The sequence below is a fragment of the Acipenser ruthenus genome, chromosome 7 (assembly GCF_902713425.1).
Source record: "Acipenser ruthenus chromosome 7, fAciRut3.2 maternal haplotype, whole genome shotgun sequence".
Taxonomy (NCBI): domain Eukaryota; kingdom Metazoa; phylum Chordata; class Actinopteri; order Acipenseriformes; family Acipenseridae; genus Acipenser; species Acipenser ruthenus.
In genome coordinates this window covers 2,214,548-2,225,902 of record NC_081195.1, presented here as the reverse complement: position 1 = coordinate 2,225,902, position 11,355 = coordinate 2,214,548, and the positions used below count along the sequence as shown (strand labels likewise).

At 36.1% G+C, this 11,355-nt stretch overlaps 1 protein-coding gene across 2 annotated transcripts; it reads right to left on the bottom strand.

Moving 5' to 3' along the window:
* Positions 1-4,382: 4,382 nt before the first annotated feature.
* LOC117415147 (survival of motor neuron-related-splicing factor 30-like) lies at positions 4,383-8,208 on the bottom strand. Of its 2 annotated transcripts, none has more exons than XM_059026115.1 (6): positions 8,116-8,208; positions 7,054-7,173; positions 6,744-6,886; positions 6,045-6,203; positions 5,749-5,902; positions 4,383-5,383 (listed from the first exon to the last, which is right to left on the bottom strand). In XM_059026115.1, the coding sequence occupies exons 2-6, from the start codon at positions 7,171-7,173 to the stop codon at positions 5,246-5,248; spliced, it is 714 nt and encodes a 237-aa protein (XP_058882098.1). In that variant the 5' UTR covers positions 8,116-8,208; the 3' UTR covers positions 4,383-5,245. The 2 variants fall into 2 exon arrangements, with proteins under 2 accessions (XP_058882098.1, XP_033881026.1); XM_034025135.3 differs by having other exon boundaries at positions 8,055-8,206.
* Positions 8,209-11,355: the final 3,147 nt, after the last annotated feature.

The window sequence follows — 11,355 nt, the reverse complement described above, 5'->3', positions numbered from 1 at the left end:
CTACATTGGTTTCAAGTGCTAACAACAGCCAAAAATGCAGATTAGATAGCTGGTGGCCTTTGCAATGTTATATCAAAATCAGCAAAGGGGAATGAAATGGTATATGTTCATGTATGTGCGGGTATTTAGTAGGTGCAGCCAACAGAGCAGCTACTGCAAGTGCTGGCCATGCCTCCAAAAGGCAATGCTCTTCTCGCATTTTAAGAAATGATGTTGCTTCATCACAGGAGTCCTGAGCAATAACAAGGCTGTTTATTTTGTTTTGATCATTTTTGCTTTTTTGAGGTCTATTTTAATGATGTAAACAGTAGCAGATTCAAATACTGCCCTTCATAATAAGCACACTGGTGGTCTTGGATTATTTATATCTCATCTTATTAATATATTTAATGGAAAGAAAATAATGAATGAGTTTCAGGGAAGCAGTAATAAGATCTGCCAATGTTTAGATCATTAAAATAAAAACCCTTTGTTTCTTCAAGATATAAATCAGTGTCTGTCCAACATCAATGTGAATTTGTTAGTTTATTAAAATTTAAGGAGTTATGAAATGATTCCTAACAAGAAAAACTAGACATAACATAAATTTAGTGGCCTTTGTTTACAAAGTATCGTGGAGACATTTTGACCACCATGTCTTGTTTTTGTGTTTTGTTTTAAAAAACATCATAGTGGTTTTCTTCTTTATGATGAGGACAGTTGGTTGGTTATCCAATGTTGTTCTGAAGAAGCTGATAGTACAGTGATCAAAACACCAAGACACAACGACAAAAAACTGGTATTTCACCAGTTTTAGGGACTTCTGTTTATAAAACACCAAGTTTGAGTGGCATGCTTTTATCATTTATTGTATTTACTAAAAGTTTGACAATTTAACACTTTTTTAAAAGCTGTGTTGAGCCACTAGTCGTGGTGAATGAGGATTGTTTGTTAGAAATGTTAAAACCTCAGGTTCGAGATCTCCTCACACCACCACCCCTTCCCCACTCGTTTTTTAAAGATCAACAAATATAAAACCTCTAATTTATGGCCTAGACCTCGCCAATGAGAATCGGTTCAAAACCTTTGTTGTTCACATTTAATTTAATTACCCCCTACTTGAGATCCACAAGATTGAAAGTTAACTTATTGATGATTTTTTGGTTGTATTGATTGTTTTTGTTGTTTTTTTTCCACCAATTCCAGTAATTATTCCTTGTTTCTAGAATTGGAAGAGGGATAAGTTAATAAACAAAAAGTCTAGTAGATTAGTCAAGTTGTGTTTTGGTATATATTTTGATCCTTCATCACCTAAAATGACCTCCAGTAATAACCCCCTATTTCAGTTGAACAGCAGACATTGTCTTTGAAGCTGTTTTTTAGAGCAAGTGGAAGATGTGCTTGTCAGGTGATCAGTTTGCTTAGTGTACTTTATCATCTAGTCCAGCCATCCAGAGCTGAAGACTTGACTGAAATTCTGGCTTAATCAAACCTCGGGTTTATGATGGTCCTAAATTTACTTGGACACAACCTTTTAAGTGCAAAGCAGCTGAGAATGTCTGACACAACACACATGTTTGGTGCTATTCAAACTACATTCAAAGCAGCACATTTTGGGAAATAACTACCTAGCACAGTGATGTTGCTGTACAGGAACATAGGCCTAGTCAAGTGTAAAGGGAGGCTAGTAGGAATTTGTATCCTGCAATGAACCTCTCCACATGTACAACAGATACTTTGAACACCTTTGGCCATTTGTAAGAAAAGCAGCAGTTTTCATACCCTTGATCACGTTCAGCAAATAAGAAATCTAGAAAGAATGTTATATCTGATCCTATCAGGAGCTGCAAAGAAAACGCAGCTTTTAACAACTACTGGTATCTGCTTTGCAGATTTATTTTGAAACCCTGTATTACCCATTCTCTGCTAACAAAAACAGTATCTTCAGTCAAGACTTGCACTGCCTGGATTCCAGTAGGGCATTAGAGCACAAGAACATAAGCATAAACAGGTACATGCCAGCTGTTTTCTCCCCCACCCCCCACAACTACTAATTTACATGGTGAAATATTGAATATTTATCTGCAAACTTTTAGTTTAGTTTTTCTTTTAATGTTATATATAAAAAAAGCACGGCTAACTTAATCGTTCAGGTTTTCGTCCTTGTTTGTGGGAAAGCATTTCCTCTTACTCCCTTGATCACATATATATAATATAGATTTTTAAACCCAAAACAGAATGCCAGGCAAATGCAGGGGGCGCTTTGAAAAAAATTGGTACCTAAAGGTATTTTAAGACACCATTCCAGACCAAAGGGGAAAAGAATACAGGGCCCAGATCACACATTATAGAAACTGAAACTAGTTGCTGGAGATAACTACGTGGGTCATTTTACTTGGTAATGGGTTTGTCATGTTCATCTTTTAAATAAATGAAAATAATTGTAGTACTGTAAAACTTGAGACTTATTATATTGTATTCACAATTACAATTGTATGAAAAGGCTTAACTTAATTTTGGATACAAAACACGTCAAATATGGCAACTTGAATATAATGGGGAAGTATTGCTTCCAGCAGGCAGCTTTGAACAAAAGAAAAAGTTAAAAACCCTCTAAATAATATAGGAAATGTATTTTGTTTTTTGATATGTTACTATATGGTGCTGCACCATGAGAGTGCCCATCTTATTTGCTAAGAATTTTACCAACCTCAATATTTGAGATTATTTTTCTAAAAACCGCAGAGCAAGTCCCCAAATAAAGTTTGTATATCTAATGGGATATGTGTACCTAGTGTATCTGGTAGTCTAAAAGGGATTTCCACCAAGTTGATACAACCCAAAACATTTCCAGGTGATCTAAACCCAAAGTCTGCTTGGGCAGTTTGAGGGGTACTTCTGGGGGGAAAAAAAAACAAAAAAGAGTAAGAAAAGTCTAATGATTTTTCTGTTAGAAGTTCCTTAACAAGGTCAAATTTATATGTATATATATGTGCTATTTTCTAGCTTGTATTTGTTATTTAAAATAAAAAAACAAAAAACTTTGTCTGATAAAAACACAATTTAAGAGATTTCTAAGTTGATCTGGTGAAAATACTTCATGTTGGTGTTTGTATTAAATTGTCTGCATGCTGCATATACGTAACCACTGAAATCCCCTTGGAAAATAGATGGGAACGATACAAACATTCTGACTAAATCAGAAAAATCAGCTTGTGAATGTTGAGCATTCAGCCATGCTAACATGTATACCCATTTGCAGCAGGAACTGTAAAATATGTCAGTTGCATGTAAATATGTACACAGTGCATACCTAATTTACACTCTCCTTCAACTCTTCCAATTGTAATGGCTGTTGTAAGAATACATTGTACTCTGTGTGTGTTTATTCCTTTGCCTTTTTATATCAATGACTCAATTTAACAGCTACCAAGTCCCTCCGTATCCAGATACAAAGATTTACAACTAAGGCATTGCTGCAGGAATGACAATGCTGCCACCTGTAGGCGGAGGGATGAAAGCTAAAGTTTGTTTTTGTTTTTCCTTTTAAAATAATCTTACAGTAAGCAATTAGAACTGTTGTGTTTCTTTTCAGATTGTAATGTCAATAATTTATATATATATATATATATACACACACACACACACACACACACACATACATAATACAAAAATAGGAGGCACTTTTTTACACAGAGAATTGTGAGGGTCTGGAACCAACTCCCCAGTAATGTTGAAGCTGACACCCTGGGATCCTTCAAGAAGCTGCTTGATGAGATTCTGGGATCAATAAGCTACTAACAACCAAACGAGCAAGATGGGCTGAACGGCCTCCTCTCATTTGTAAACTTCCTTATGTTCTTATAAAAAAGGGTGTTTTCTATTATTTCTTCTGTATTACATATCAGGACAGCATCAAAGAACGTGAACCACCGATATGCATTTACGGATAAGTAATTAGTCCATAACAAAAGTAAAATCTTGATTCATAAGTATTGAAACCTGTTCATTTTATCTTTATAGATTTGGTATGACCACCTTAGGATTTATAACAGATTCAAGATGATTTTTCATTGCTTGTATACAGTTTTTTTGCACTAATTCAACTTGATCAGATTCTGGACTGCAGCTGGACCAAGGATGTTTCCACTCAGTGTTACAATATTGAATTGAAACCAGTATGTATTGCACATTGAAATTAAAGACACACACAGTCCTTTGAAACCCTGACTGGTATGTTCTATTAGGCGATTGGATGTCCTTTGATCAATACCCAAGAAAATGAAGTTCCATTTGCACTGTAATTAAAAACACACTAAGTGGGCAGCCTCAGACCCAAACAAGGCTTTATACATCTGGGGAAACCAGAAGGAGATTCATATCATTTTAAACAAAAGACAAAATCCATTTTAACATCTTTATTTGATAAAAGTTAAACATACAAAACTTAAGATAAAAATTACATTCCTCCATAAATAGGAAGAATCTTAGTAACAACTGCTTTCTTTATATGCATTATGCTTGTTCAGAAACAAAAATAAAAATAAAGTAATTCTGAAATTGGCATTTCAGTTTAGCTCACCTCAACCAAAAGAATTCTCTCCTTCCAATGTCCTTTCAATTATTATTATTATTTATTATTACTTATGGGATGCTTGCTTCTGCTGTTTTTTTGTTTTTTTTACTGGCACTATTGTATGTTAAGTAAGACTACAGAAGTACCTAGAAATACTTTTCTGGTACCTTCTGCTTTTTGGGTCACATGCCAAACCTTGCTTGACCTGTTATTAGCCAGTCATTGCATCAAATTAACACAAATTACTGAATTGCACTATTGGAACACAACACAACTTAAAAAAAAAAAAAAAGAAAAAGAAAAATGCAACAAGGGACATTATTAATGAACTGGCAGATGCAGCCAACATGCCCATTAATAAGGCCCCAACAATATAATGAGAAAACTATTCAGGCTGAGCTTTAACAGTGGTTCTGTATTAGTTTGGATGTTGTTTACTAAAACTGCTTAGCTTGTGTACTTCTCAAACACACTCAAAAAATAAAACCCAGTATTCCCAAAGGTGCATTTTTGCAATGTTTCCACTCTTGCACAGTCAGCAAATGTTTTAAAAAAACTCTTCTAATTGAGTAGACAAGCTAGCTGACAAGATGTGTTCAGCTTCTTTAGATTTCAGAGAATGGAGTTCCTGCTAATAAAGAATACTGTTAATGCTGAGACTTGTGCTGCTTCACTCTACCCTGTGTCATGTTATTGTGGCATTAAATGCCTTACGTTATATTTAGAGGTATCTTGGTACTGAGTCATCGGTTTATCTGCTATTCCACATGTTCCAACACCAACTTTACCATTCACACTCTCTGGTGATGCAAATATACTCCTCTTCACCTAAAACACACCACAAAAAAAGGTGGTTAGAATTTTGTATTTTTATGGCATTGAGTCCCCTCCAAGTCAGGCTTGCCTCACAAACAGCATATGTTGCTAGGTAAAGCATAGTTAATGTCAGCAGACTAACCTTGAACAGGCAGCTACACAATTAAATTCATGTTTTAATGTGATGTTTTTACATTAGATACAAGACTTTTTAAAAATGTTTTAAGACAATTATGCATTAATTTATAAAATATGGTCTCAGAAAAAAAATAGCCAACATCACTTGATGTAAGTAAATGACATTTCAAATAAATACATAAACATTTTTAATAAATAAGTACATTTAAAAAAAAAACTGTTAGAGAAAGGCTACTAACCTGTCCTTTCTTGTTCTTTGAATAGGCTTTATTGTTAAATTGTTGCCATTTAGATTTTTGGTCCTCTCGTTCTTGCTCAAGTTCCTTCATTCTTTGGGCCTTTTTCAGTGCTTTCTTCTTCTTATACTCCCTCTGCTGGGCTATCTGTTCCTTTCTGTTAGCACAATCAAATTAAATCACTTCTGTCGGTTATGAAAGTCGTATATCTAGTTCATTAGATGCAAGCAGATAAATGAATTTACACAAACAGTAAATTTCTTCCGGACACAGATGCAAACCAGTGCAAACCCACTCACCTTGACTTAGACTTGCCCCCGTCGTCCTCTGAATTCTTACCCTCCTCCGCAGGCTTGAGGTTCACCAGGGGTATGACTTCCGCATTGCCGTATCCCAAGAAAGTGATGGCAGCTGTGCCATTGTCTTCGTCTATCTCCTCAATCTCTGCTTCGTAAACCCTGTAAACAAATCACGTCTGTAAGCATGTGAGTAGAAGTTTATAATTCAAGCTTTACAAAATCACTTGAAACACTAGCAGAGCACTTTGATGTGATCAAATGACTCCCCTTCAAAAAACAAAACACAATGCATACTTTAACTTGTTATGCTGGTACAGTTAACTAAAAAGGCATCCTTAGGGTGAGGCAGGAATCACATTTGCCTCCATCCTCACATATACAAGACCAAATTTTCCTTTCAATATATGTAGAATCTGCAGCATACAATTTGAAAGTAATTGTCATTATTTTAGAGATTAACACAGAAATGGCTATTTGGTAGTCAGTAATATTATTTTATATCTATTACTAGCAACCCAACATGTATTGTTAGCACTACCCTCCTTGTTTGATTTAGCAACAGAAAAGCAAGCTGTTTCTCTAATTTTGAATGGTTTGAACACTCCTGAAGGCAACAGAGCATTGGAAAAGTTCAGTAAGAAGTTCCTCACCATTTACTGTAACACCTGAGGCAATTCTTAGACTTGTTACTACACTTACTGTCCATCCTCACTCCAGACTGCCATGCAGCTGTCCCCGACCTCCCAGGAGTGATTGAGAGGAACAATGGCTGAGCTGTCAGAACTGGTGGCAGCCACTGACGGTTGATTCGACAGGAGGTCTTTGGTTAACTCTATCACTTCCTGCAATGGAATATTACACATTTAACACCTGCAGGACCTAGGGGAGCTTCTCTACAGAAATGTACACAAAACTTTTTTTTTTTAAATTGAAAAGTATATAGCTTTATATCATACATTTATTTTTTTTTCTATCCTGGATACAAAAAATAAATTAAAAAAATGCTAACCTGTAAATCTTTCTGTAGTTTAAGTAGGTCCTCATTTTCTGGATCTGTAGACAAGGCTGCTTCAACCTGCTGGAACTGAGCCTTGTAACTGGCTAACTGCTTCCCCAGGTCATCTGACATCTATAGAAAAACACAAGATTCATCCCACAATCAACACCAGGGCTTTTCACATGGAGGTCGTCTACCCTCCTAATGAATGCATATCATCAATTCTGACCAGTAAATAAGAAATAAAACTTAATCTTTGGGCTGAGGGTCCTCACAGGCGCCCAATATATATATTGATAGAATTTATCTTGAGAGAGAGAGAGAGAGAGAGAGAGAGAGAGGGAATAAAGACTCAGATGGATCAATAAAGATTCAGTGAATTGCCACTTGAATTTTGAACGCCACCACTGTCACACAGTAGAAGAGATGGTGGTTTGAGACTATTTAACTAACTTTGCACGCTCGTTACAACAAGTACTGTATTGCCATTAAATACACTTTTAAATTATTTTAATATGGACTGATTATAATCTAAACCTGGAGTCATGGACCTTAACACTGTTAATCTGATCTAAAGCGGGCAATAAGCAAACATGAATAAAAACCCTTAATCTTTCTTATCCTCGGTACTTCCACCTTCATTACAGATTGCTCCGGGCCCTATTCCAGCACTGGCAATACACGACACAGTAGTACTACGAGTAGCACCGACAACAACATGTTCAAGGACTAAACCGCTGTCTGTGGTCCTGCAAGTGGTGAAGACCTCACTGAACAGTCTTACATGCCTAAAAGTCAACCAATTTATTAACAGAGCATACAATACACTACGACTTTTTCCCGTTTTCAAATCTAGATATAGTCATACATGCTGCTAGAAGTCGCAGGCTGCGTAGGCCTCATTCTTTTATTTACCTCCAGGCTCAAGCAGTTTCTCCGTATTATTATGTAACTTATATACCAACACACGCACACATGTCTCCTCTCTTTGTCATTGTTTTCTACCAACGTACCTTTACTGTTTAGACGTCCGGGTTCTTACAAATGAAATACTGGATCTCTCATTGATTTTACCTTCGCTTAATCTTTTCTTTTTCGTTTCTAAGACGCAGCTTCGTCACAATTCGTCACTGGATAGAAAGCCTGGCGAGATCTCGGAAACAAAACATGACCCCCCCCCCCCTTCTTGTACTACCAAAGCTAACGTTACAAATGAATGGGAAAAGTCATCTTCTAATATAATACAAAGTATACAATGAATACGACTTTGTGTTTACGAGTATACTCCATCTGAAGTCTTTTAGTTTTTCTTTATAATTTTTTTTCTTCTTATAATCCCACTAAGGAGCAATATGGGTATTTTAATTGCTGCGTGCTTATAATATTAATTATAATTGTTGTCACATTCGAAGACGTTTATTTAATTTATTTGTTTATTTATTTATTGTTATCAATATTTTTTAGTTGTATCAACTAGTCTTCACAAATGAACAATTTAAAAAGATGTGTCTCTGCCATATCAAAAAATCCACATCGGTTCAGAACTGTATATACTTTATTGTCTGCTATAGAAATAACCACTAGGTGTTGTTACTAGATCGCAATATGTGTAGCTATTGGTTTGCATCTGACAAAATACACTGGATTTTAGCACTGGGTATTGAAATCCATTAGTGAGTTAGAGCCTATTAAACATGAAATCATCCTTTAACGAAAAATGCATTTTAAGATATGTTGCTACAAAAAAAAAGGAATAATAAAAATGTTCATAAAATAAAATAAGAATCATGCATTAATCCGGTAGGTGGCACTGGTGGCTTGTGACGTGTTGGGGGGAACCCCGACAGAATTCTCTGAAATTTACCACCACCCAAAAAAACACTAACGTCAACTGATGCATCCTTATGCGCACCAAAACAATATTGAAACTACATGTTACGTGTATTAAAAAAAATACAATATGAAAACGAGCATGACAATAATGCAGACTGTAAGAAAAGCTTTTTAAACTCCCCAAAATGTATTGCGTCGACATTATTGTGATGCATAGATTTAACAAAAAGGGATTACTTACTCTATTGCACAAATTAAAGACTTGTTTTTCTGAATGGAACCGATAATAATAATAATAATAATAATAATAATAATAATAATAATAATAATAATAATAATAATACATAAACAAATAAATAACATGAAATGTAACGCTGTTGTTCAATTTGAAGAGGTCATGTGATCAAATTAAAAAAGAAATAATGCAAGATAAATGCATAAAACAAATATTTTTTTTTTTAAAGTTGTATATGTATATGTCGTGACTTCGAGATTTTCTCGTATTTGCAGGTGTAACAGGGGTAGTTTAAGTTGAATATCTGAATGCTGATCTGTGGGGAAGGAGTACAGGACATTAGTTGTAGGCAGCATAGTTTAATGATGTATTAATAGTTACCAGCATATCGTTCTAATTCCAGGTCTGGTTTTCATTAGCTGGAGGGTGCGAGATCTCACTTAGGGGATCTCGCGAGAATGCTAATGTTGAAGCTACGTGCAGTGTTTTCTTGTACTGTGTTATTAATGAGAAGCCCTGTTAAACGTCCCTCTTGATCTGTTTTATTTGAGGAGGAAATAAAGTCCCGTTGAATTGACCAGCGAGCTTGGGAGTGTAGTGTTAAACGAGTCCACATGCTTTTACACAATGCAGAGAATCTGGATAGGCAGAGCCAGGCCCAGGGACATGGCATGACTGACAGCCTGTATAGCAAGTAGCCACCATCCTGACTGACAGTAGATTCGATTTAAAGGGGATTTTAGAGTGGTATAGCTCCAGTTTGCTACACCTTGTCTAGCCCATAGGTTAATATATAACTCAGCCAGCTATGTGATCGACCCCAAGTAAGGTTTAAGTACTTAAGTTAGCCCTGGTTACAGATTTAGTCCCACATTAATGGGTAGTGGTTAGAAAGCTTGTGTTGTGACAACTATCATTGTTTTTACCATCCATACAGGAAACAATATAATAATTTAGCTTGTATGAGTTAGAAAATCTGCCACTATCGCTACAACTGCAAAAATAGCATTCACTTTTTCTTTTTTTTCAATTTCAGATTTTCAGTGTTATTATTCAGAGGTTATATAGAAACATCCCCTCTCCTTGCACTAAAAATCAATTAGAATGAATGACATTTTGTCACTTTTGTTTCTGAGCCCCTGACTAATCTCTCTGTTTTATGACTCATCCTCTAGACATTATCAGAAAACTCCCAGGCTGTAGGTTTTTTTTTTTAATGATCAAGCCATGCAGTAAACCAATGAAATCCCCTGGAGGCTGCCACAGAATTTGACTGAGACTGATAAAAGAAAGAAAGGACCTGGCTGTGATGTGTGTATGTGTGTGTGTGTGTGTGTGTGTGTGTGTGTGTGTGTGTGTGTGTGTGTTGGTGTGTGTGTTGGTGTGTGTGTTGGTGTGTGTGTTGGTGTGTGTGTGTGTGTGTGTGTGTGTGTGTGAGACACATTATCCATTACTATGTTTGAAAGGTGCTGGTTGACATACAGGAACGGAAAGTGATTTTATATTAGACACCCAGAAGCACAAGCAGGTTTTTTACTAAAGTAAATGTTATTGTAAGTAACGTAGCACATATTAGTGAATCCAGCTGAATATTGCTCTAGATACATATGTGTTTCAATAAAGAAGCTGAGACAAGCCTGCCCCTGCCAGTGGTATCAGTGGATATAAACTGCTTTAATCCAGGTTTCCATACTGTTCCTGTTACAATCAATCAATCAATATTTATTTTATATAGCGCCTTTCATAGTGGACCACCACCACAAAGCACTTTACAAGATAGTGAGGAACAATGCATAATACATTAAATACAGTGAGATACAGGGCATAGTACATTAAATACAAACAGTAAAAAAAACAATGCAAATACATTAAATACAAGTCTAGGATGTGAATTCTAAACATTGTGGATATGTGTGTCACACAGAATCATACGAATAAGATGGAGTGAAAAACCTGAAATAGCAATTTAGACAAACAGCTAATAACAGATATCAGGCTTAAAGAGCATGGAAAGCAAGAGAGAACAGGTGGGTCTTGAGAGTTGATTTGAAGCGAGCGACGATGGGAGCATCATGCACCAAAGCTGGGAGAGAGTTCCAGAGAGTCGGGGCCATGAAGCTAAAAGAGCGCTCTCCGAGTGTGGTGCACTGTTGCTTGGGTATAACAAGAAAGCCAGTGTCAGAGGACCTCAGCTTGCGTGCAGGGACATAGCGGGTCAGCAGATTAAACCTGTGTGATGAAGAGCC

Bases quoted from the DNA above. Each gene is read 5' to 3' on its own strand.
- LOC117415147 (XM_059026115.1), bottom strand. From the start codon at position 7,173: ATGTCAGATGACCTGGGGAAGCAGTTAGCCAGTTACAAGGCTCAGTTC. The intron at 6,204-6,743 runs GTAAGTGTAGTA...ATTTGTTTACAG, and splicing joins GTCTGGAGTGAGGATGGACA to GGTTTACGAAGCAGAGATTG. The intron at 5,384-5,748 runs GTTAGTAGCCTT...GGTGTGTTTTAG, and splicing joins CAAAGAACAAGAAAGGACAG to GTGAAGAGGAGTATATTTGC.